General features: G+C 43.1%; 1 protein-coding gene across 1 annotated transcript; it reads right to left on the bottom strand.

Moving 5' to 3' along the window:
- Nucleotides 1–14,222: 14,222 nt before the first annotated feature.
- LOC311316540 (uncharacterized protein) lies at nucleotides 14,223–27,179 on the bottom strand. The gene is made up of 2 exons (XM_084447410.1): nucleotides 27,023–27,179; nucleotides 14,223–16,909 (listed from the first exon to the last, which is right to left on the bottom strand). Exons 1-2 carry the CDS (start codon nucleotides 27,078–27,080, stop codon nucleotides 14,862–14,864), a joined length of 2,106 nt encoding a protein of 701 aa, XP_084303536.1. The 5' UTR covers nucleotides 27,081–27,179; the 3' UTR covers nucleotides 14,223–14,861.
- Nucleotides 27,180–27,852: the final 673 nt, after the last annotated feature.

The raw sequence follows: 27,852 nt of genomic DNA, 5'->3' as shown, positions 1-27,852 counted from the left end.
GGATATTAACAAGGATGTGGCTATAAGTAATTGTACTGTCACATAATGGAAATTTAACTCAAAGTCTATCCCTGCATGCAACATGAAGTAGTTCACAAAATTCCGCATACCAGCACATGCAGAGCTTGATGGCAGAGGGGTAAGCGGGGGGGCTCCGGAAAGACGTGGAGGGCAATACTGCTGGAGCTGTTGGTCTCACGGGCGATGGCATCACAGACTAACTGAAAACCAAAAAGGATAAAGGGATTAGCAGGAAACTAGGTGCTGGCGGCGTACGGCTTCTGGCATAAGGGGAAGAATCAACTAGTCATGAAACAGGTAGACATGTCAGACCCTTACCTGGTCTGTCCGGGGTGCTAATCTCCGATGGATGCTGCTTGTGCCTGGAGGTCAGACAGGTTGAAGGGCCTGGCTCACAGGGCCATCGCTCACAGCGCCTTAGCTCTAAGGGCCTGGGTGATGAACATCTACTGCTGAGTAAAGTGAGATGAGTAAATTAGTGAGTTTAGTAAATTAGTCTTCAAAAAGTCCTGAGTTAACTGTCAGTGTGCAAATATGCATAGACATTTCACCAACACAAACATGCATGGATACCTGCATTGATAACTGGCAGAGCAGGCCTTCCGGCTCTGGCACCTGGCATAGCTGGTCTGGTCTGAGTTCTGCCGACCAGCTGCCTGGGCACTGGAACATATAGTAGAGGTAAATTAGCTCAGATTAGTCAACTCAAGTAGTACTCTTTTGGGACTGTTGAATGCACTTTATTATATTACCTTCGTCACTGGAGTCATAGCGCGTGTTGCGCTGTCTCTTCCTTGTGTCTTGGGAGTTAATCCATTGACGACTGCTGCTCAAACACCTTCGCCAAGGCACTGGCTACTTCATAATGCTCTGTGTGTTCCTCAGCAGAGACAGAGGTTGTCATGGCTCCACTTGATGTGCTTGTGGAGGTACTGTAGATCTGGGAGGTGGAGGAGAATGGGCACTCAGAGCAGGAGAACACCCAAGTCTTGCACAACTCTAACATCACAGCTAGGAGAGCGAATGAGAGAGACCATTAAAAAGGATTCTTTCACCTGTAGTACAAGTTCAAATATAGTGATTATACGTCATTGTAAATGAGAGCTTACTCTCAATTGATTCACGAGGTTAAATAAAGATTGAATGAATATGTAGCTAGTGGGGGGTAACAACCACACAACTGTGGAGAGAGAATGAGACACTTGGTTCCCTCCTCTACTGGTGTTCATGGCCATGGCCACACACCTGGAATACTCTAACCCTGATTTAAAGGCATAAAAGTGGGGAACACATTCTTGAGACGGTTCCTAAAACTGGAGAGAAAAAAAAGGGAAAATTATCTTCCTCTTCCCTCTCCTCATCACTCACTTCTGCATGGGGCTGACTTCTACCCTGACAATGAGCTCGGTCTTGGAGGGCCTGTGTTGTAAGACATCAGCCTTCTGAGCATGTGTGGACCAAGCGTGTTGTGGAGCTTCCTGATCCGGTCCTCTTTGGTGATGTCCGCAAACTCCTCCAGGAAGCCCTCCAGGTTACTGGACAGAAGAGGGTAGAATGATTCAGTTTGTACATAATTAGATTTGTTGACATTCATGAAGTTGGATATGTTTGTGTTTGAAACAACATTCTCATACACAACACTTTTTCCATTCACATCTAATCCACTTTCTGCCAGCAGACAATTTCATACACAGCACTTTTTAATTCATGTCTAATTCACTTTACACACAATTACACACTCACACACTCTCTCACTCACACACACACACGGGTGTACTGACTTGAATCTCAAGGGGGGGAGGAAGGTGAGCAGGTGGAAGAGCTCCACCAGTTTGGCTGTTCTGAAGAGGGCCAGTCAGCAGTGGCAATACATGGGATAGCGGCTCAGCACACATGAGAACTGTGCACAGAGAGGAAGGAGGAGAGAGAAAACCAACAACAAAAAAGGCAAGGGTTAATAACTGAGCAAATCTTGCAAGTTTGCACTACAGGGAAGCAATTGCTCAATTTCCCTGATATTGTGTATCAGTGATGTGTCTTATGAATCTCACATGTCTACCGCCAACATGAACTCAATATCAATATTCCCATTTGTTTATCCCGTCTATGAAAACGTATGTGCATTTGTACTTACGCGTGCCTATATTGATGATCAGGTGTTTCTCCACCTCAGGGCTGGCCAGACAGAACCATCAGAGACCATTGGGCTGAGCTGAGGAGAGCGACATGTTAGAGTGTATGTGTGCATATGTATATGGTGCTCTTCTGTTAATACTCATGAGGGCATTTAACTGAACAAGACTCACAGAGCCTGTGGGGCTGTCCCAGGACTGCCCCTGGCCACGCCTGTCCCCGTCCTAGCGCCTCTTCCTGTCCCGCTCACCTGCTTCTTTCTCAGTTCAAACTCAAGAATTGAGAGGTTGGTGGAGCATGGGAGGGGGGGAGAGAGAGAGAGAGTGGGTGACCCTCTCGTTGGCTGACATGCACACTCCATAGGACCACGTGATTTCTGACACGTTTAGAGGAACAGGGCAACATGTCTACCACCCTTCACCCTGAGTAATTAAATAGATTTTGCAAGACACTATATTAGTAGTCTACATCATGAGTACCTACAGATGTGGGAAGTTAGAAATGTCACATGCTGCAGCATTTCACCTCGCGGTATTTGGCAGGGAAATCCCGTTGGAAATCTCGTGGGATTTCAGACGGGTGTTATTTCGTTTTAGTGATGCACCACCGCCAGGTGGCGTCTTTGAGTAGATTTAGCAGGCTGGGCTCAGTGTTTTTCTCCTATAGTCTACGAATAAAGCATCATTAAATTTCACATTCTTTAATTTAAATGCTCTGTTGTAAAGCACTTTGAGCTGAATTTATCTGTATGAAAGGGGCTATACAAATAACGTTTAATTGTTATTATTACCTTGTTCTCAAACCCATGTTTTCTCCATCTCGATGTAATTTAATTATTACGAACACCTATAATATATCTAGGCCTACAGTAGCCTATCTATCTCGGCAACTGACGTCGGGTCAAGACGTGGTGTCTGTTAAGTCAAATGCGCAAAATAACAGTATTGTAAATATATTTGTTAGTAAAGATGTGGTGAACGTGAGGGTTTTGCGTTTTGTTTCTGGAACGCATTCAACTGGTAGGCTACTCGTAAACCCCGGAAGTAAATTTGAAGACAGGGCACCAGCTGTAGCCAAGTCTGAGCGCAGTAGGCTATATGGCTTCAGCACGATACAAAGAAAAAATAAGCTTGATCGGAGGTGTGGATCCATACAAAATTGAAATAGTCGCCATGAGTAAAGATCACTCATTGCCAATCATATCCGGACATTAACTATCTTGTGCATAGCGGCAGGTTTGACAGTGAGACATCAACCGATAATTGTAATAATGCGATTATTGAAATGGTCTTGTGAACGCCTTTATCTGATTTCCAAAATCGGGGTAAGGTCCATAGGACGATTGTGGGTTTTCATTTGCACATAACTATATTTTAATAAAACATTGAAGTCCGCCTGTCAATGACTTTCCCTAAAATTGTGTTCTGTTGCACCCCCTATTGTTAAATTATAAATGAAAAAAACATACACAATATTTTGTTATTTGAATGATCTTGAATATATATATATATTCAAGATCATTCAAATAACAAAATATCGTGTATGTTTTTATTTATTTATACCGGCCGCCAGCTGTTCAATGAACGGCTATAGGGAATGCGCAGTTTCACGCTGGCTACAGCCTATTATATGCACAGTTTCGCGCTATGTAGGCTATTATAAATAAGTATTATTCATTGAGGGAGCTTGGACTCGCTGGGGAATGGTGGAGAGACACAGAGCCTCCCCAGACGCAACATCCTCCAGTTGGCTGAAGAGCTGCGCGCTCTGGCGTCCAAACAGCCACCTGCGGCGCCCCTCGCAGTGTCCACAGAAGAATACCCCCCAAAAAATACTTGCATGGTGAAGACAAGCTGCAGCAAGAACAGAACTGTCTACCAATGCATGAAGTGCACCTAGCTGTCTGTGAGAGGCTATAGCAGAGGATATGTGCGAAGTGTATTTAAGCTGCCGCCTCAACCGTGCGTATAAGCGCAGAGCGCATCATATAGCTACAACTAGTAGCCCATAGCCATTAAAACGGCTTATTGTTTTATTCATATATCAACTAGATAATTCGATAATAATGAGTAGCCTAGTAGGCTATAAAATGAATTCAATAGGGCAAGCCTTAAGTTGTAGCCTAGGCTACAGTACAATCACAAGACGCATAGGCCTAGCCTATCGTAAAAAGCGTTGCGTTCTCATAGGCCTATATTAACTTAGATAATTATTAATTATGCTCAGGTCATAATGTCCGTTGAAAATAATTCCCTCTAAGCAGAATTGGAATTGTATTAAAATAGGCTAAAATTAAATTTCCACATTCTGATTCCTTCTTGGTCTATATAAAAAAAAACATTTTTCTAATGTGTAGCCTATAGGCGATGAACAAAACAGCCACAATGTAGCCTGCTTAGCGAGCGAGAGGGCAGTCTACCATAAAGTGTATAACCATAATGTAATATATCTAGACTACATGCATTGTGGTATTTCTTTATATAGCCAATTGTTTCTCAATAAACAGTTATGTCATCCTCTGAGTCCGAATGTAGGCTAATAGACCGGCAGCTCTAAATGCCTTCCCAATCAATGAGACATGGTTGTAAAAATGATGTTTTATTGATGAAAAGGGTAAAACTGAAAAACATGGAGAGTCATTGCATTGATCGATGCAGTCCGCTACCAGCAAACACTGAAAATACAGGTCCTCAATTTATTTAGATTAGACTAGCCTATCCAACTGGACCACTCCAATGAATGTTGAACGTAGCCTACTTTTATTCTTTAGATTTTACAGAATCGGCCTACAATGTCCACACATGCATGCGCCATCTGACTAGCTTGTCACTCGCCAGCGAACCTGGACTAGACTATTGTAACCCCCCCCCCCCCCAAATTATTTTATATTCAAATAAACTGGATGAACCGGTTTCCTAGCCCTGGATCGTGGGGAGGGGGGTAGCCTGCGTTAGCGGGTGCTTTGCCATGACCGGCCATTGAATTCGCTAGTTTGATTGATAGATGGATGGATTAACGTCCAAAGTAGATTGTGCAAGTATTGTATAGGCCCATGTGTAAGAGATGAATGGCTGTATCCATGAACTCAGCCAGAGGTAGGCCCTACTGTAGATTATCAGCATTATCACCAGTCTCAATTTATGTCTCAATTTATGTGTTGCCATTCATTTAAACCACCATCTCATCTAGACTACTTCTGTTGCTGCATTTTTACATTTATGCTTTCATGATTTTAGAGCGCAATAAACATTTTCCAGGATTCCAAAAAGTCCATCCATTCATCCAACTTTGTTCTGAGCGCAGCGCAGGCTGGTAGCCTACTGTCAAGGCTCACGACTGATGCACTCCCTTAACACGTCTCGCATCCCCAGACCATCAAGAGAATTTCAATATGAAAGACCTTGGGATTCCAGGAGTCAAGGCCGTTTCAGACGGGGCGCGACATTCCGCCTGCGTTCTCGCTCGGATCAGCAGGGGACGCACGCGTCCTATGCGCAGCGGGGAAAGCTGACTACAATTCAGCTCTTGTCGCGGGCGGGCTTGTGCAGCCTAGTTCCATATGAGAACACTCCTCGGTCCAATTCCGTATAGTAGATCAGCCTGTGTACTTTCAACGAATGTATTATTAGACATAATATCATAATAATATATAAAGCCTTCAACGACCTCCTGAGCTGCCTGCCTGATGGTCTCAGGGCTAAAGAGACCGCGCGTCGTTTTCCTCACCCTATTGGCATGCTATCAATGAAAGAAAATACATTGTAAATAAACATGGTTTTAGGCTATTGTTTTTATGTAGGCCTATAGGTTAAGCTATTTGTGTTCATAAGGTAACGTCATTGTAAACAAAAGTAGCCTATAGCCTATAATCCAATTGACTGGAACCAGGGGGTTTGACAAAAGTTATGAGGCAAAATAATTTGTCCTGACTGCATTCAAGATGTATCTTTCACATTAAAACGACATACAAAGCTGGGAATGCTAAGAAAATTGCATATGTTTGCAAACTAAAACAAGTGAACACAATTTTACAATTGAAAATGCTTATGAGACCATTATTTTACTTATATGGGGCAAAAGTGGTTTCTCTTCCTGCTTCTGCCTAAGCCCTCCACAATACCACAACACAACGGTGTCATGTTTTACCGAAGGAGAAGTGAAGAAGACGGTAGCTAGCAGTAGCTAAAGCAGTTAGCTAATGTTAAGATCATTCCTCTAGCTGCTTTGCTGCTAATGCGAGTTTGTCTCCGTTCCTGCCCGAGAAACAGAAGTTGAACTAATAGCATCAAAATCAAAATAGCTACAGGAATCAACGTTGTAAAGTTAGCTATCTGCTTTTTAGCCACCGACAGCTACCGTTAATATTATGGAAGCTGCTGTCGTGAGCTAACTTGCTATCACGGTCTTATCGTGCAGCTTCACAGGCTGCTATTAGCAGACAGCACTTAAGTTAACAAAATCACACTTGCACATCATTAGAATTCCAACCATTTATATAGGATTTATCATTCAACTAAACATGGAACCTGAATACTACCTGATATTTCAACCTGCTGCCATCAGTGATCGGCGCGTCTGCTTGTTTGAGTCATGAATATCTTACGCAGTTATATTCCATGTAGTGTCCCAAAACTGTTAAATCATTCCCCATGTAGTTCACTATGAGTCGCACTCAATACATCCATGGTAATAGGGAGGGAGGGAGTGAGTGAACCATTTCAAACACATCTCTGGTCATCTCCGTTAGCCATCTTACTCGTCCTGATGCCATGTTCCATATGAGAACACTCAGCCTAATGTATTAAACTTCTACTTGTCCCGACAGTTAACAGATATAGACCCGGCGACAGTTACAGAGATAGAAACTATAAATAGATAGACTTTGTTCGTAATAATTAAATTACAACCAGACAGAGAACAAGGAGTTTGAGAACGGTAGGCTCATCTAATGTGCGAGATGAGCTACAGCAATGGGTCAATGAGTGGTATTACTGCGCCCCTATGGGCAGGCGAGCGGTGGTGTGGAATGCCGTAAAGCGCCTGTTAGAATACCACGGGTCAAGTTACATTCTTATGTTCCCACATCTGTATTATGCAAAATTTGGATTTGTATGTGAGGGAAAACGTAGTACACAATTCTTTACCCGTTTGACGGCATGAGCAACAGTTAAGAGTAACATGAAATCACATCCCAAAACCACCAAGATGGCTGCTGTAACCAAAAAGCCAAGATGGCTGCTATAACAAATCTTGCTAGCTAGCCTAGCTCAGTTGTTGGGGCTTCTAGTATTCTGTTAACGTTAACTTCGGAAAAATTAATGCCTAAAAATGAATACCTACTAACGGTGTCGTGGGTTAATGCGAAATCAATGAGTAAGCTAATTATCCCATTTTATTCCAAGCGATGAAACAGTACAAACGTGCAGGAGCTCGAGCTTACAGGATCTGTGTTGTCGCGGGGATAAAGACAGGCGTGTTGGTCTTTCTCTATGGAGTGCCATTAGTGCCAATAAGTTTGAATCCTTGGAAGACAATTTTGAATGTGTGAAAGCATTTTGTAAGCGTAAATTCAAATGTGCAAACGGTTACTTTTAATTTTTGAAGCTGTAAGCAGGTTTGTATCTGTATCTGTCTTTTTGTGGGTGAAAAAGGTTCAAGTGCACAGTTACAAATCTAATCTACAAATGCAAAACAAATCTAATCGTGTACAAACCCTTTCTGCAATCTACAAATGCAAAACAAATCTACGAGTACAAAACATTTCTGCAAGTTCAAAACATTTCTGCAGGTATGCAAGTATTTTTGGCCCTTATGGAACACATGCCTTATGTGCCAAAATGTTTGAACGCGTGAAAAACAATTCTGAATTTGTGAAAACGTTTTGTAAGCGTACATTCAAATGTGCAAACGTGTACTTTTAATTTTTGAATCCGAAAGGTCTGTACCTGTATCTGTCTGTTTGTGGGTGAAAAAAATTCAAGTGCACAGTTACAAATCGAATCTACAAATGCAAAACAAATCTAATCGTGTACAAACCCTTTCCGCACGTTCAAAACAAATCTCCAGTTACAAACCGTTAAATACAAAACGTTTCTCTTCAAAACCTTTTTCAGGTAATCAAGTATTTATGGCACTCTTGGCACACATTCATGTCACTCTTGACTATCCAATCAGAATCATTTCATTATCCAATCACGACGCCAGAGGGCGGGTCTTCTTTGCTGGAGTTAATGTGGGTGCAACCTAACGTGCTAGCTACCTTTTGGGAAATTCAAACGTCTAACGTTATAGCAAAAAAAACATTTTGAATAATGATAATAATAATGAACGGAATAATCATCCGGCGTTACATTGCCGCTGTGATTAAAGAGTTAGCGGTATTGTCAACAGTGCTAATTTTGTTTCAATTAGCCATCGTATTTCACTCCATCCAACTTCCATCCTGCAGTGGTTGGACGAGTTGGCTAGCATTATTATGATTATGATAGCTACCCTATCATGGTACTACTAGGACATCGGAACATCATAGCCTGGAATAATGTGGGTAAGTCATCTTTTCTAAATAACGTGATTGTGAACAATGTAGGGATCTCTTTGCGCATCAGCTAGGAAGAGGCCGGTGCTTCTCATCAGTAGAGCAGTGCAGTAAGCAGGGTTTGACCTAGACCTGGTCCAGGGCGATATCCTACAGATAACGCCCTGTTACTCTCAATGCAATTTACCTATGAATGAGCTTCCTTGGCCCGCTCGTCCGAGTCTACAGACAAAACCGTTTCGTTACTCACCAAAGTAAACACATCGTTGGAAAGATGAAAGTCTTTTCTCCGAGGTCGCTACAGTTTGTAGTCCCCCACCTTTCAAATAAAAGGCAAATTTGTACACTTAAATGGCTAATATCTGCAGCGCATCGACTGTCTTCTTCTTCCGACGATTCGGCGCTCTCCGCTTTGTTTAGCCTACTCACTGCTGCCGCCCAAAGGTTTGGAATGAGATTTTTTTTCGCCCCCCCCCCACACACCCACCGAGACGGCTCTAAAAATCGCAAGCACCCACCCCCACCTTTCTATTAAGCCTGGTGTCAGCGTAGCTCCGTGAGTGTGTAATATTTTTTTGCACACAAACACGTGTGAAGTAGCCTACTGTACATAACAGTTAACATGATAATTTCATATAGATTATATTATTGTCAGAAGGGTAATAGGATATGAGTGTAGCCAATGCTCAATCTGAGAAATACGTCTCTGATTAGTGTCCTTTAATGTGGCTGCTCACCATAATTCCCGTACATTAACAAGTTATCTTTATGTTTTCTCCAATGTCTCTTCTGCAGATCCTGAAGTTTTGGACAGAAAGGGAGATTTGCACCATGGTGTGTTCCCAGGGCGGGTCGCCCACTTGATTTCAGTCGCTCCATCATCCTGCTCACTTTACATCTTACTTGAGGCATCCATAGCCACTTGTGTTTAGGAGTATTTTCCATGTTGAGGAAACAGGCTGGCATCTTGAGTTGGGTAACACATGACCCAGGATTTGAGACTGCTATGGGCTGGGAGAGGTATCACGTCTTACTGTTCAGGCACCTCAAATGTCATAATCATTTAGCAGAGGCTTTTATTCAGAGCGACTCACACGCATCATGTTAGGACAACCTGATACAGGCTATCTTATAGCTAGGTATTAATACAGATGGCATAGCCTACTGAAGGCTAGCCTACATACAACCAGCAGGTAGCCTACATGGCGATCATCAGTGACCTAAAGATGTAGGCTAAACACGATAAAGAGGGGGGGGGGGGGGGGTGATAATAGAGTTGGCCTATTATGTATTTTAAGTGCTCTCGTTTATTGTCATGGCTGTTATAGCGTGGGCTATAGGCTCCATTCGCCGATGGGTCGCTGAGTTTCCATGGATGTATTAGTGAGGTTCGCATTTCGATGCGTTCATCTTATAACCTAAAACCTACAATATACAATCGCTTTTTGTGATGAGCTGCTACTCTTGTGACGTTCTGGTCTTTACTGATTGGTATAAACTGTATTTAAACACTCATTTTGTCGGGAGAAGAGCGCAGTCAACCTATGCCAACGAGCTGCAGTGAGAACAAGCGAATGCGCGCTCACGCGCTAGGGGAGTAGGATTCTGCGGGGAGTGAAAATTCCGCACACCACCTGTGTGACTGAAGTACCTTCCATATGCTAGTGATATTTCTTGTATGCATAGTGAAATGACTTATAGGTGCTACTGAGATTGCTTGTATACCATTGACTTATTCGGCTGCGTTGTTTTCCCGTTCGTTTTGAGCCATGTTAAGGGACTGCCCAGGGGCCTCATTTATCAAAGAGCGTGTAAATTCAGGTGTAAAAGAGGGCGTACGACGAAAACGCGGAAAATGCGAAATGTAGCGTACGACGAGAATATTTACACGCTTTTCGGATCTATCAAAAATGTCGTACGCCATTTCCTCCACGAAAAATCCGACGGTGGCGGAGAGGAGAGCGGACGCGCCCCGTGTTCCGCCCTCTCCACGCCCAAATTCAACCATATATGGTCAAAACTATGACAGCGCACAACGTGGATACCCCGGAAGGAACCGACATAATATAGCGTGGAGCATAGGACAGACAAAGACGTTTATGGAAAAACGCGGAAAGAAGAGAAACTTTTCGGAGACGGAGGTGCATGTGCTTGTTGGTGAGGTCCACGCGAGGAAAACAATCATCTTCGGAAGGTAAGCTATTTGTACGAGCCTACATTTGTCTGATTGCTCCTACAGTTTAGGTAGCCTACTGTACGTTTCGTGCATCCTGTATGTGGCGTAGGCTACACAGACATTCTGTATTATGTGGCTGTGAGGAAAGCAAACATTCCACATATTCTGTGGTAGGCTATGATTGATTTAGGACCAAAAACAGGGAACGATAACACAGATGATCACTTCATAATGTTGGACCACATTAAACATTTTCCCCTCTGGGAAATTAAGACTCATCTAAATCACCCAGTTAATCACACTTAAGCATTTATTTGGCTGCCAACAGAAAAACATATCAATTGAATATGGCTACACAATGAAATGTTTAATGCATAATCAAGTTAACAGACAAACTCAAAGAAAATGACTGAAATTGTTTCTCCAGACTCTGACGTGGGACTTGGAGGAGGGGGAGTCTGCAGTGGTCCTTGACCTGATGGTCGTGCCCCCGCCGGTTGCAGCCTCTACATCCAGCGCCACGACCTCCAGTGCCTCCACCTCCAGCGCACCGGCCTCCACCTCCAGTGCCATCTCCAGCGCCTCCGTCTCCGTCTCCACCGCCCACGCCTCCACCTCCGGCTGCCAGCGTCCCTGCCTCAAGGGTCCCTGAGGGCTGGGCTTCCTATCAGACGCTGTGCTGGAGGCTCATGACCCTAGAGGCCCAGAGGGAAATGGCAGAAGGGATTGGGGCAGTTGTGGGGCAGTTGTGCAGCAGTTGGTGGAGGTCACCACACTACACCACCAGAGCCAACAGGACATCCTCACTGCACTTCATTCCCTCACACATGCTGTCACGGACCTCACACTGTCACTCACTACCACACTCACGGACCTCACACAGTCACTCACTACCACACTCAAGGACCTCACACAGTCACTCACTACCACACTCACGGACCTCACACATTCACTCACAAACGCACTCACACACCTCACACAGTCACCCACCAACAGACAATAAAATGGTAGAAATGTGAACCTTACTTGTTTGTGTCTTCATAGCTGGCGCATGACCTCAGTGTGGGCCCTTTGGCCCTGCTGGTAAACCTCATGACGGGGAGGGGGCTGAGGGCTTGGGTCCTCATTTTGTGGTGGGGTCTTGACTGGTTCTCATTCTTATCAGCTTTGAATATACATCTTGGCAAACATAACAGAATGATGTACAAGGAGGGGACAGATACCTAGTGAAAGTACTATTGGTTGCTAGTAAAAAGACAATAATGAGGGCTTGGTATAAGGTGGAACCCCCAACCAAGGAGCAGTGGTGGGTGTTGTGGAGGAGATTTATGAGATTTATTTATGCATTGAGGATGCAGGAAGGAAAGTTTGAAGGGAGATGGGAAAAATGGATGGATTATAGAAGGAAGTGTGATGATACCACTAATATAAAAATTGTCATATTTGAGTAAGAAAAAAAAGCTGCATGGATGGAAGTACCCATAAGCTGTTATTGTAAGTTTTTATGTTTTATTGTATTGTCGTTGTATGGATGGAAAATGCTAATAAAGATTAAAGTAAATAAGACAAAGAATATGTATCTTGGCTATGCACACACCAACAAGCCAGCCGTCTCGCGCAGCGCCTGCCTCCAGTCTAGCCCCTACCCTGCTGTGCGCCAGGATGGATGAGTCATGCGTGGAGCCACTACACTTGTGATGAGCATGTCGGCGTCGCATATGATTTGGGTATTCATAGTGTGCACATTTTAGCGATTCACATAGACGTATTCATTCACTGATGGTGCCCTTATGTGGGTGCAGTCGCCATCGCCGTCACCTCTTTGGAGTTCTATCTCGGCCAGTAGGCCGAGTAGCGCCGGATTCATTAGGCTCGCATTACGCACAGGAGGACTGTCATTTATATGCTTACCAAACAGCAAACAGGTCCACATGATCACATATTAATGACAATCTAATTGGTCAATTATTGCCGTTTGATGGAGTGCCTGGATTAGGTGTGTGACATATAGCGCAGAAAGGTTTGGGACAGCGCATAGGTTCAGTTTGGGGAACAAATCCATATCGGACTATGAATGAGCCGGTTAGAGGACACGTCTAATCTTGCATTGCGATATATGTTTGTGCTGAATTGGGCTATTAGCCTACATGATTGTGCGTTCAGAAACTGTCGCTCTTATTCTCTCCATCAAACATTGTAATTCACCGACGCACCACCTGCGTCGCCAGTTCCCCCTGTGTTCAAAAAGGGTGTAGAAAACCGTGTAAATCGGTACGACAACTTGAGAGGTGTCCTACAAAAGCGCGTAGAAAGGCGACTAAATTTTCGCCCTTTCGGCTTGATAGATCGCAATGTGGGGGGGGAAAATGGCGTACGCCTGAAATCGCGAAAAAGACCGTGTAAAATATGGCGTACCTCAATGATAAATGAGGCCCCAGGGTGAGGCTCGAACCCACAACCTGCGTTCGGGAGTCGGATGCGTGAACCACTGTGCCAATAGAGATATCCCTGTATCTCTAGATATCGTGTTTCAGTAGTAAGCGTACAAGTGTTTCAGTAGTAAGCGTACAAGTGTTTCAGTAGTATGTGTAAAAGTGTCAGAGTATGTATATACGTACAAGAGTATGTATGTACGTACAAGTGTTTCAATAGTGAGCGTAAATGGTTTCAGTAGTAAGCTTACAATTGTTTCAGTAGTATGTATAAAAGTGTCAGAGTATGTATATACGTACAAGAGTATGTATGTACGTACAAGTGTTTCAGTAATAAGCGTACAAGTGTTTCCTTATTTAAGTCCTAAACGGCCCCTCATAGAAACATGCAGTCTGCAGAAGGCACCCTTCAAACCTGAGACAGCTGGAACAGTTTGCTCACAAAAAGTGGGCCAAAATACCTGTTGACAGGTGCAGAAGTCTCGTTGAGTTACAGAAATCACGTGATTGCCTCAAAAGGTTGTGCAACAAAATATTAAGTTAAGGGTACAATCGTTTTTGTCCAGGCCAGTTTCATTAGTTTGTTTTTATAAAACGATTCTGCCACAGATTGAACCACAAGTCAAAAGCAATGTCTGATTTTCATTAGTTAATTTTCAGTAAATTTTTATTTTTTATTACTTTAGTCAGTTTCAAGTTATTTCAGTGACCATTGTGAGTTTCTTTAATGGAAGGGTACCAACAATTTTGTCCTTGTCTGTGTATGTATATATAATGCCAAATACAAAATCTATACAGTCTATACATTATATTTATATTGTTGAGAACACTAGCTAGCAGAAAATATTTCACTGTTCATTGACCTAGTATTATGTAACAGGCTATGTGACAAATAATAAAACTGGACTTGAGTGTTTGCCTCTCATGCAATAAAGACAGAAATGGTGCAAACTGGAAGAGGCTTCACGCCTGAAGCTGTGGTCACGGTGGTTGAACCCTTGGCACCACGCAGCTCTTAGAAGTCAAGTCAGACTAAAGGACTGGTGCGTGCTGTAAAGATCAAGACACAGACCAGCTTCCTGGATTGAGTCTTTGGACCTTGTCTTGAAATGTTGCTTTCTTATTTTGCTTGTTTACTACAATACTCTTCATTGTGGAATATTTGGTTGAATCAATCATTTATGTAAACAGGATAAATGAAAATCTTTTTATTTTAAATGTCATCTGGACATTCCACTTTTCTCAAGTAAATACAAGTGTCTCATCTAATATACCCAGCCAGCCCAAGGTTAATTTAAACAATGGATCAAAAGGATGTATCGTGACTAAAAACATCTGTCACATTCCTCACTCTGATTTACTCTGTGTGGATTCTTCTATGTTTAACTAAACCACACATTTGACTAAAACCTTTGAAATAATCCTCACATTGATGTTTTCTCCCGAGTGGATTGACTCTTACAATGAAAAGCTTTGTTATATTCCTCACACAGACATGGTTTCTCTACTGTCTTGCTCTCAGCTTCCCTAAAACAAACATCTTCATTCATTTCCAGAACTGGTACTAGTAACAGTCCTGGTCCAGGTCTTGGTTCTGAGGCCGGATAGGTCTTGAACCCCCTTTGTGGATTCTTCTATGTTTAACTAAAGTACTCTTATCACTAAAGGCTTTGTCACATGCCTCACACTGATATGGTTTCTCTCCCGAATGGATTCTTCTATGTTTAACTAAACTGCCCCTTTCACGAAAAGCTTTGTCACAATCCTCACACGGATATGGTTTCTCCCCTGAGTGGATTCTTTTATGTTTCACTAAAGTACCCTTTTCACGAAAAACTTTGTCACATTCCTTACACTGATATGGTTTCTCTCCCGAGTGGATTCTTCCATGTCTAACTAAATAACTCTTACACCTAAAAGTTGTGCCACATTCGTCACACTGATATGGTTTCTCTCCTGAATGGATTCTTCTATGGTTAACTAAATAAGTCTTATAATGAAAAGCTTCGTCACATTCCTCACACTTATATGGTTTCTCTGTTGTCTTGCTCTCAGCTTCCCTAGAAGACACACCTTCACTCTGATTTCCAGAGCAGAAACTAGGAACAGGCCTGGTCCAGGGGCTGGTGGGGCTAGGGCTGGAGTAAGGGCTGGGAATCTGTCTAAAGCCTCCTGCGTGGATTTTTCTATGTTTAACTAAACTACTTTTTTGAGTATAAGCTTTGTCACAGTCCTCACACTGATATGGTTTCTCTCCCGAGTGGCTTCTTCTATGGCGAACTAAACTACTCTTCAACCTAAACCCTATGCCACATTCATTGCATTGATGATGTGGTTTCCCTTCTGAGTGGATTCTTCCATGTTTAATTAAACTACTCTTTGACCTAAAACCTATGCCACATTCCTCACACTGATATCGTGTCCCCCCTGAATGGATTCTTCTATGTTTAATTAGATTACTCTGAAACCTGAAACCTATGCCACATTCTTCACACTGAAATGGTTTCTCTCCTGAGTGGATCCTTCTATGGCTAACTAAACTACTCTTACACCTAAAACCCATGGCACATCCATCACACTGATACGGTTTCTCTCCTGTATGGATTCTTCTATGTATAACTAAACTACTTTTTTGACTAAAAGCCTTGTCACATTTCTCACACTGATATGGTTTCTCTCCTGAGTGTCTTCTTCTATGGTTAACTAGATGATTCTTCCAATGAAAAGCTTTGTCACATTCCTCACATTGATATGGTTTCTTTGCGGTCTTGCTCTCAATTTCCTTAAAAGAAACATCTTCCCTTTCACTTCCAGACTGGGAACTGAGAACAGGCCTGGCTGGGGTGCTGGTCTTGGTCCTGAGGCAGCGGCCAGAGATGCAAATAGATCTAGAACCTCCTTTGTGGATTCTTCTATGTTTAACTAAACTACTCTTATCACTATAGGCTTTGTCACATACCTCACACTGATATGGTTGCTCTCCTGTGTGTATTCTTCTATGTCGAACTAAACTACTATTTTGAGTAAAAGCTTTGTCACACTCCTCACACAGATATGGTTTCGCTGCTGTCTTGCTCTCAGCTTCTCTAGAAGAAACATCTTCACTCTCACTTACAGAGCAGGAAATGGGAACAGACTTGGTCCATGGGCTGGATTTGTTCCTGAGGCAAGAGTCACTGGTGGAGCAAGGGCTGGGAATAGGTCTAAAACACTTAACCTGTGTTCTCCTTGATTTTAAAGGCGATTTCAGCACTCTGGTAGGCAGAAGCCTGACACAGAAACTCTGACCTGTAGGACAGTCTGGAGTTATAGAGGGGGGTTGAGAGTTGCTGGCTGGTTCTGGTGCTCCATATTCCTCTTCATCAGACTCTGCTTTGATTTGTTTCCCGGTTGTGTTGGTGGGTAAAGAGTCTCTTTCTCTGTTCTCCACAGTTGGAGTTTGGTCAAGAGGTGGGAGCTGAGACGAGTCCTCTGGATCACAGGGATTCACTCTGTATATGGAGTCTATAGTATCAGATTGCAGCCCTTGAAGATGCTCTTCCCCCTGACTCCTCCACAGCTCCTGTTCCTCTTTAATCTGTGGGAGCTCTGGGAGAGAGAGTTGCTGGACATCTGGGGGGGAAAGGAAGATAAATAGATTACTATAATAGATAAATACATTCCCTCGCATGGCTACTCCCATCACTGCTATGCCGATGATACCTGGACCAACTGTCATTCTCGGCACATATCACATCCCACTCTGCAGATTCCTGCTCGACAACATCAGGAGGATTCGCCCTTTCCTCACTAATGAAACAGCGTAAGTGCTCATCCAGGCTCTGGTCATCTCCCTCCTTGCTGGAGCCCCAGCGTCAGCCATTAAACCTCTGGAGCTTGTCCAGAAAGCAGCTACTCGCCTGGTGTTCAACCACCCAAAGTTCTCCCACACAACTTCCCTTCTCCACCCTCTACACTGACTCCCTGTTGCATCTCGTATCCAATTTAAAATCCTGGTACTAGCCTACAGGGCAATAAAAGGAACAGCTCCCATGGCCATGGTCAAGCCCTACACCCCCACCCGACCCCTACGCTCTGCTACCTCGGGGCGAGTCGTTGCCCCGTCACTCCGAGGTCCCTATGGCTGATCGACACGGTCATGGATCTTTTCTGTCCCGGCCCTGCAGTGGTGGAATGACCTGCCCACTGACATCAGGACAGCAGAGTCGCTGCCCATCTTTCGCCACAGGCTCAAAACTCACCTCTTCAAGAAATACTACCAGGATCCCCCCCCACTTAAAGGAGTAGTAAAGGGAAAATGCATGTTTAGCCCTGTTTTAAGGTTACTTATGATCATATACAATGGTTCAGATCAAAACATTGACAAAACTAGCACTTTTGATTAAGTCTGATAATTGCTCTACCACCGTTTAGGTCATACAATGGATGTGGGTGGGCACCTTGAAAAACCATTCAAAAACATGTTACTCTCTCGATTTCAAAGACAAGAAGCTCACTGAGGGGGTAATTGGTGTCCGTTGGTGTTCTGACATCAAATTCGCCACAAAGTATGAATCCTGTAGTTTTAATGATCATTTTATGAAATGCATTGACTTGTATTGAAGCGACCGTTGTATGTGTAGATCAATCCGCAGAGGGGATTCAGGAAGCGGAACTACTTACAGTAGCCATTGTTATTGTTTATGTTGCTAGGCTACCTAGTTTGCGGAAGTGTACACACATGTGCTGCGACTAAATAGTTCTATGCTAAATATTTAAAAAAGCCTTTCCAGATGAATTAGAATCTTACCCAACACCTCAGTGAGTTTCTTGTCTTTGAAATTGAGTTTAACATGTTTTTTGGATGATTTTTCAAGGTGCCACATCCATTGTATGACCAAAACGATGGTAGAGCAATTATCAGACTCTCAAAAGTGCTAGTTTTGTCAACGTTTTGATCTGAGCCATTGTCTATGATCATAAGTTAAAACAGGGCTAAACATGCATTTTCCCTTTACTACTCCTTTAAGCACCTATTGTATTCATATTTTGCTATTCTTGCACTTTGGCTTTAACACTAGATTATGCTACTAGTCACTTCCTTAGAAAGGAGATGCCAGTTCTGGCGAGTAGTAGTACACTGACTACCTACGTTAAATGTGATTATTGTAAGTCACTTTGGATAATGTCTGCTAAATGTAATGTAAATATAAGGATAAGCCAAGTTCATTATTCTACAATCTAACATGTCTGACAGTGAAAAATAAGGGAATAAGTTTTTTTGAAAAGAAAAAAAAAAAAAGATAAAAAGGCTAACCACAGCCATATTAGAATTTACTCAGATAACTTAACAGTGCCATCTTGCTATCCACATTTCCCCTTAACTTGAAGCTAAAGCTAGCTAGTTAGCAAGTCTAAACAAAATAATTGTAACAGGCACAATAAGCTACTCCCAATAATGAATTCTACAAAAATGTAGAAACTCTGAATTTGGGGTGAAGCCTTGAAGTGTGACAATCACAGGAGACTCATGGTCTTATTCTTCGTTTGGGTGAAGTTGTTTCTCCTCTCTCCCCCAGGCTCGGAGGCCGAGGGGCTATCCTTTTACCACCCCGAGCCTGGGTGAGGGGGCACCTGAGCTATACATCCAGGCACACCTCCAGGAGCCATGTCACCGTTTCGTCGTCCTCAACCATCAGGCCACGCATTCCGTTGGGTGCCCGATATATCGGACAGTCCTGGATTATGTGGTTTGCGGTTTGTTCCTCGGCGCCACACCCGCTCGCCACGCGGGATGGCAAGCCCCATCTGTGCATTGATGAGCGGAAGCGTCCGACACCAGTTTAGAGATGATTAAGTCTCACCCACACCGGTCTGGGTAGGTCCATCTAGACACGGTGTATCGATACTAGGAAAGTCGCGCGATACTCTGTCGTCAAAAACGGTACAATACCTAAATTTAAAGTATCGATACTTTAAGAAAGACAGTGTTTTAATAAGAGCCGTATATATTGAGTCACGTTCATGCGACAGTGAAGCAGTGTTGTAGGCTATAACGCTCTGCTTCTCTCTCCCAAGATCTCCGAGTCGCGAGGCAGTGTGTGTGTGTGGGTGGGTGTGCGCGCGCTCTCTCTTTCTCCTCGCTCTCTCACTCTGCAGCGCAACAGTTTTCCCCCCTCATATGCACGCAGCATGTTCGAGAGGACGGTAGCCAACCTGAGATGGCTACAAGTACAAATGTCGACCGTCCACAGCTTGTCGATAAAGCTGATGCGCGCAGCGAAATCTGGCATATTTTGCTTAAAGAGTCGACAGTGAGGGCAAGCCCACGGACATTACAAAGCCCATCTGTAAACGATGCTACAAATCTATACAAACCAAGGGAGCCAATACGACCAACCTGGCAAAGCATCTTGCAGACATGCCGACTTACACAAACAATTCAAAGAGCGACAGGTTAGTGAATGTGATAGAAGATACACACAGCAGCAACACCAGTACTGTATACAACCGAAGGATATTTAGCCTACCTTATGTTTTAATGTATGAATGCACAATACATTTATTGCACCAGATGAAAGCTAGAGAAGCCTATTTTCATCCGTAGCATGAGACAAGCCTAGCTCTCTGCCTAGCGCACGTGCGACCAAAAAAATCAATACCTGCTCCGACCTCCTAGTGCGAGAGAACTGTTAACCGTGAAACCATTATCTCTTCTGATAATTTGGAATAGCAAAAATGCTTCAATAGGCCTGGGTTAATTAATAATAATAATAATAAGCTTTTCAAGTTCTTCTGATTATCTCAGTTTGCAACAACATGGGCATAATTTATTGATTTCTCCCCACACAGACAAACAATGCCAGCACAATCCCAAACCACCCAGTCGAGGCAGCCTTCCCTTCCAGCTGTGTTTGAAAGCTACAGGAAATATGATAAAGATGCAAAAAGACTGAACAGAGCACTAAAGGCCAACAATTGAAATTTCCATGTTCTGTCATCTATTATTCCATTACTTTTCCTTATGTTTTAGATTTTCACTGTGGTATCGTTTCGGTATCGGTATCAAGATATTTTGGGCAGTTATGGTATCGAAGTCATAATTTTGGTATCGTGACAACACTAGGTCCATCCCAGTAGGGGAAGGACTGGCGCCCAGGATAAAATCACAGAGTCTGTTTGCCTCCCACTCTGCACGGCAGCTGCCTTGCTGATGTTAAGATCTCGGCATTGCTGCAGGAGATCCCGTGCGGCAGGCACAAAAGGGTGTCTTTACTCATGCTGATACTATGTACAGAGTGAACAACTGAGCTGCGACATAAAATTCCAGATGGGTCGGCTCTGGGTAGAATGCTAGTCTATTCTAGCTAGCTAGCTTGACATTGATACAAGTATAAAACTTGGATGCTAGCTACGAGCTAAAAGAGAATAATGGGTCAATTCAATTCAGATCAGATCATTAAACAGTGATTAATGCTGTGTCCCAGTTGTATCGGAGGTTTGGGATTTGTCGCCTAGGATGACATCTAGGGCTGTCCCGAGTACCATTTTACAGGCTGAATAGTAGGGTTAGGTTCTCTCAACCCTAGGTGGCACTATTGCATAGTCTATCTACCAGTGACAAGCTGAGCAATGCACCAGTCATATTCCCTTGTGCAACTTTTGCCTCCTGCTACTTGTAGATTGTAAGCTTGTTAGATTGTTTAGCTTTGCTAAGTGATGCTCGTTTAATGTGACATGCCCAGAGACGCAATCTGAGGGCTACCAATCCATCTTTGGGCTGTCGCAGGCATCCAGATTTTTTCATACATATTTAATTTTATCAGTGCACAATCTGCTAGTGTGACATGGGCAACAACCAGTGTGAACAGCAATAGGCAATGACAAGCCTAATATTAATATTATGCAAAAGCTTTCTGCATTAGGCCTACTTATTATAGGCCTACAGACTAAGTCTTAATGTGACTGAACCTAATAACCCAATGGTCTGTTTTACCTATACAAAAAGAAACATTATAATTAGCCTAGGCCTACAATATAATCCTGGGCATCAAGCTCCATAGGGCTATCATCAAGATTGAATAAATTTGATTTAATTTCATTTTATTTTAAATTTGGGGCAAATTACAACGATAGAGCCAGATAATGATATGAAATGTTAGTTGCTTGGGAAGAGATTGGAGAATGTTCGTTCTCCAGCCAGCAGCCTCAACCAGCAGCCAGCAGAGCCAGTGGCGGGAGAGGGAGAGAGAGAGAGGGACTGACTCTGACTCTCAGGCAGGAGAGCTTCCTCTCCATCCAGCAGCCAGCAGTCTCTCAGAGAGGGACAGAGAGAGAGGGACTTGACTCTGACTGAGATGGCAGGAGGGCAGGTAGAGGCAGCAGGGCAGGTAGCTCCCTCACTCATCATTCTCTCTCACACACACGCACTCTCTCTCTCTCACACACACACTCGCACTTTGTTAGTGTCAGAGGCTCATAAGTTGGTAAGGGCTCATGTCCGCAGTATGTTGCATTAAATAGCCTTTTGTACAGTAGATGGAAATGTGGTCTTTGGCACATTGAGTTGTTTGTCAGGGTGTTACCTGTATTTTCATTTAAAAAGACTGGGCACGACACTGGATGTTATTTAATATTGATTATTATGTATTAAAGTCCTGTCTCATTTACCATGATTTGTGTATGACTACATCTTTGCTATCCCCTTTCATAACCAAATGTGGTGGTTGGAAGTGTGAATTGCACACAGCTGCATTGATTCACGCTGGAATTCCACACGGAGTTGAGATACGGTTGTGTGAGGTAAGTTAACGTTAGCTACTTACAATATATACAATACAATCCATATTGAATGTCCACTGTAGTTGTCTACTTGTCCAAACATTATTTGGGTTATGCTGCAACGCTCATTTTCCAGTCTATGTAACGCAAATTTTCCAGCTAGCAAGCTAGACTGTTAATTAGCTACCAGCAACGTTACCTAGCTAAAGTTAGGCTAGCACTAGCTAACGTTAGCTAGATAGGTTTGCATGTAACGTTAGTCAGGCCAATGTCATTGAAAAATGGGACTGTCTTAAGCTTAGCTAATATGTTTGTACTCTTGACTTTCAGATCATGAGTACCAGACCAATATATACATTCTTCAAGAAGAAAGTGAGTAAAAGCAGATGAAGAAACTGCTGCAGAGCCTGAGGTAACGTTGGCTTGATAGCTAGGATAACGTAGCAATAGATGCCAAGTCAATAGCCAAACATTGCCTATGAATTGCCTATGAATAATTATTATTCATACGCTTTTGTCAAAAAATAAAGTGGATTAACTAACAATGAAATGTTTATTTACAACAGGAGAGACGGCTTCTCCAGCCAGCAGCCTCAACCAGCAGAGCCAGTGGCGGGAGAGGGACAGAGAGAGAGAGGGACTGACTGACTGACTCTCAGGCAGGAGAGCTTCCTGTCCATCCAGCAGCCAGCAGTCTCTCAGAGAGGGACAGAGAGAGAGGGACTTGACTCTGACTCTCAGATGGCAGTTAGAGGCAGCAGGGCAGGTAGCTCCCTCACATCATTCTCTCTCTCACACACGCACTCTCTCTCTCACACACACACTTGCACTTTGTTAAGTGTCAGAGGCTCATTAGATGGTAGGAAGGAGGGAGAGGGTGGGAGATATATTAGACCAGTAAGATGTCCAGGCCCTCTGCCCTGGTGTGTGGCAGCTGTTAGTGTCAGAGGGGAAGCCTCGTTCAGACTGCACGATTGCCATCTCTGAGGGATCTCTATTAGATGATGGTCAGCTGGCTCTTTTTAGCAACTGCAGTCATTTCAGCTTTCACTGGCACATTTTCTCCCAGATTTTTCTTTTTCAGAACTGACATTTTTAAGGGCTCATGTCCGCAGTATGTTGCATTAAATAGCCTTTTGTACAGTAGATGGAAATGTGGTCTTTGGCACATTGAGTTGTTTGTCAGGGTGTTACCTGTATTTTCATTAAAAAAGACTGGGCACGACACTGGGTGTTATTGAATATTGATTATTATGTATTAAAGTTCTGTCTCGTTTACCATGATTTGTGTATGACTACTTCTTTGCTATCCCCTTTCATAACCAAATGTGGTCCGATGATTAAATTGCTATGGCTTCTTGATTTTGCTCTCAAAGTGCGCCAAATTGATGCATTTAAATTAACAATGTTAAAAATTCAATTCAAAGTACAATGAGTACAGTTGCCAACATTCTTAATATTAGGGCCTGCCTTCTAGCCTCACAGGGGTGAGGGGTGGGGGCAGGGTGGGAATTACACGACGGCCACGACAGCCATGGCCATCGAGGCCCCTCCCTCTTGCTGTGATGCCCCGAAAATAATTCTACCGCCTACGGCCACCATGGCTTTTGTGCCCCTGCTACCATCTAACTCTTAAGGTTGCTTTAAAAGCATCAGTGGTCTCCTGTCGTTTTCTTGATAATCCAAAATAAATTCTATTGAGGCTACATTGATATTAATAAAACGTTACACCGGTAGTATACAATTGTAGCCTGCTAATGGCTTTGATGCGAAGTGAAACTGGCACGCGCAACCAGCTGCAAGGACTGCTGCTGCATTGTGGTTCATTGAGCGCAAGCAAGCAAACAAGGTCTGAATTGACTATATTGATAGCTAATAAATTATGACACGGTTCAAAATGCCTTAGCTACCATTGCCCAACTATTCTTCTTTTTCAATAAAATAATTTCCAGAGCAGAGAAAGTATCTCTTTGTGCTGGGTGATGGCTAACGTGATGGCTAGCTAGCTAACTCCACAGACCACAGGCACAGCTTCAGTTAGCTAGCTAATGTTAGCTCATGTTACATTACTGACAGCCAGCATCATTAGTGCTTATTAGATAGCTGACTTATTGAGTGCTTAACTGACTCAAACCTTCCGTTTTAATGCCTGTGTAAGTTGACAGCCCTTCTAACTTGCTAGTTAGCTAGCTAGCATCGCTATAATCTGATTACACTGGCTATTGATAGCTAGCTAGCTACCCAAATTACAGTACGTTGCACTATATTGCCTTTCTGGAATAATGCTGTGACTAAAGAGACTACATCAACTGAAACGGACTGTGCTGCTAAGTGCATGGATGATTGTCAGGCGGTTGCTTGCTATACTATAGTGCTATATAGCACTTTTTCCAGTAAAGAGGCATAATAGCCACTATAGTACTGTCAATGTCTCGTCATTTGCTTTTTATTGTGACACTACAGCTTGGCTAATTATCACGATCAAGTGGGGAATCTTGTTGTGTAAGCCCTGTCGTTGCCATGTGGTGTACAATTAGCTGCACACCACTGCGACCGTGAGACCTCAAATCTGCATGCATGATGGTTTGTTAAATGTGACTGGCTCAGCGATGTGACAACTTTAGAGGTGGTCTAGTGTATAGCCATCTTAACCAGAGACCCGCAGAGAGTGTTTTGAGGGAGAAAATACAAGCATAAAATCTGCTTCTGTTCAGTTGCACTTTCGCAAGTCACTCAGTGTAATATTATGACTATATTGGTATCGGTTTGAAGCATCGGAACAAAAAACAAATCCTCCAAATACTGAATTGTGCTCCGAATTCCAACCTACCGAACGAATAGTGGATACTCAAATTACTTGGGCCAGCCCTAATGACGTCATATCCCAGTTAAATGCATTCCAGAAACAAAAGGTGAAAAAACGTGAAAAACACACTTTCACCCCAGCTTTGTAATTCTAGCCAAGTTAGTCATTGTTAGCAATACCAGATGATAACAATGCACTAGTGTTTCCCACAGGATTTTGGGCAGCTATGGGGGGTGGACCTCCGACCTTCTAGGGGGGTCCGGGCGCATGCCCCCCTGTGAGAATTTTTAACATTGTTAATTTAAATGCATCAATTTGGCGCACTTTGAGAGCAAAATCAAGAAGCCATAGCAATTTAATCATCGGACCACATTTGGTTATGAAAGGGGATGGCAAAGAAGTAGTCATACACAAATCATGGTAAACAAGACAGGACTTTAATAAATAAAAATCAATATTAAATAACATCCAGTGTCGTGTCCAGGCTTTTTTTAAATGAAAATACAGGTAGCACCTGACAAACAACTCAATGTGCCAAAGACCACATTTCCATCTATGGAAAATGTGCCAGTGGAAGCTGAAATGACTGCAGTTGCTAAAAAGAGCCAGCTGACTATCTTCTAATAGAGATCCCTCAGAGATGGCAATCATGCAGTCTGAACGAGGCTTCCCCTCTGACACTAACAGCTGCCACACACCAGGGCAGAAGGCCTGGACATCTCACTGGTCTAATATCTCCCACCCTCTCTCCTTCCCTCCTACTATCTAATGAGCCTCTGACACTAACAGAGTGTGAGTGTGTGTGTGAGTGAGAGAGAGAGTGTGTGTGTGAGAGAGAATGATGAGTGAGGGAGCTACCTGCCCTCCTGCCATCTGAGAGTCAGAGTCAGTCCCTCTCTCTCTCTGTCCCTCTGAGAGACTGCTGGCTGCTGGTTGAGGCTGCTGGCTGGAGAGGAGGCTCTCCTGCCTGAGAGTCAGTCAGTCCCTCTCTCTCTCTGTCCCTCTCCCGCCACTGGCTCTGCTGGCTGCTGGTTGAGGCTGCTGGCTGGAGAGGAGGCTCTCCTGCCTGGAGAAGCCGTCTCTCCTGTTGTAAATAAACATTTCACTGTTAGTCAATCCACTTTATTTTTTTGACAAAAGCGTATGAATAATAATTATTCATAGGCAATATGTTTGGCTATTGACTTGGCATCTATTGCTACGTTATCCTAGCTAGCAAGCCAACGTTGCCTCAGGCTCCGCAGCAGTTTCTTCATCTGCTCTCCCTTTCTTCTTGAAGAATGTATATATTGGTCTGGTACTTATGACCTGAAAGTCAAGAGTACAAACATATTAGCTAAGCTTAGACAGTCCCGTTTTTCAATGACATTGGCCTGACTAACGTTACATGCAAACCTATAGCTAACGTTAGCTAGTGCTAGCCTAACTTTAGCTAGGTAACGTTGCTGGTAGCTAATTAACAGTCTAGCTTGCTAGCTGGAAAATTTGTGTTACATAGACTGGAAAATTATTGTTGCAGCATAGCCCAAATTATGTTTGGACAAGTAGACAACTACAGTGGATATTCAATATGGATTGTATTGTATATATTGTAAGTAGCTAACGTTAACTTACCTCAAACAACCGTGTATCAACTCCGTGTGGAATTCCAGCGTGAATCAATGCAGCTGTGTGCAATTCACACTTCCAACAAGTGTGATTGGCACATGACCTATTTCAATCCATGCGATTTGCAGGGGAGGGGGAGTAGCCCAGCAGAGTACCATGAGCACAGCGCAAAACACAACAGCCTTTGAGTTTTGTTATTTATGAGAAGTCAAAACTTTTGATAACCTAAATTCTGCGACTATGGCGGGACAACGTATGGGAAACACTGCACTATGTGCAATGTTGTGTATACGAACACCGTAGCAACACTGTCCAATGATAGAAGTTGGACAGAACGGTGTGTACAACTGATTTAATGAGACACAAATAAGACAGAAGCGTCTGACATTGATGAGGTCGGGGTTGATTTTCTCCCCCGAGTAAAATGGCAGACAACCAAGTTCAGGTGACATATTTTATGTTGATTTTGATATAGAACTTGGGAAAAACTATGTTTTCGATACAACTGAAACACAGCATAACCACAGCAGATGAGGGTATAAATATAGGACCTGTTCGATGCAGCTCGATCTCAGGTTGAATAACAATGACTTTCTCAATGTCCCACATCCTTTTCAGTTGCACACTTTTCTTCTTCTGGGTGTAACAGATAGATTTCTGTTCATGTTCTGCGGTCGTGTTGCTAGTGAGTGAGACGCCAGAGTTCAGGATCTGTAGGCTATAAAAAATAAAATAAAAAGAGAACATGCGTCACACCACGAGTCATCTGCATCTCTCCACCATTCAACTCACTCACAGTATGCCATATAATAAACAATATGCAGTAGCTGATATTAAAGACCAGTGTGAATATATAATGAATACACAGTATAAACGGTAGCCATCCGGTATCCGGTAAATACAAGTAAAGCGGAATAAAGTAGAGTTGTTCCGATATCGGAAATGCCTTTGATACAGCCTAAAATGCTGGATTGGATAATGGCGAGTAGGCTACACATGTCTATGCACCGATCTAGCTGCATCTGCATCCCTCTACCATTCAGCTCAACTCATAGCTCATGCCATATAATAAACAGAACTTATATATTATTATTATTATTATTATTATTATATAGCAGCCAGAACCTACGAATTTTGTACATGTACAAGTATGACAATAAATAACACAATAAAGGAATCTGAATCATTCTTCACTAACAACGGAGGCCGCCATGTTTGTTGACGTCGACTCGGACGAATGCTAGCACAAAGCTAATTAAATTAGCCAACCATACGTGTGATTCGGTTTTAAATCAAAATTACAAGTTATTCATACAACGGAGGCTAGACCAAAAGGTTAAATAGCACGTCACATTAGTGGGTATCATCATAGTATAGTTTT

This window comes from Borostomias antarcticus, assembly GCF_949987555.1.
Source record: "Borostomias antarcticus genome assembly, chromosome: 12".
NCBI classification, from domain to species: domain Eukaryota; kingdom Metazoa; phylum Chordata; class Actinopteri; order Stomiiformes; family Stomiidae; genus Borostomias; species Borostomias antarcticus.
Note: the sequence above shows the minus strand (reverse complement) of the source record. Positions and strands in the feature narration are given on the sequence as shown.

Excerpts from the sequence above, each read along its gene's own strand:
- LOC311316540 (XM_084447410.1), bottom strand. The coding sequence starts at position 27,080 with ATGTGGGACATTGAGAAAGTCATTGTTATTCAACCTGAGATCGAGCTG. Across the intron at positions 16,910-27,022 it reads GATCGAGCTGCATCGAACAG|ATGTCCAGCAACTCTCTCTC; the intron begins GTCCTATATTTA and ends TTTCCCCCCCAG.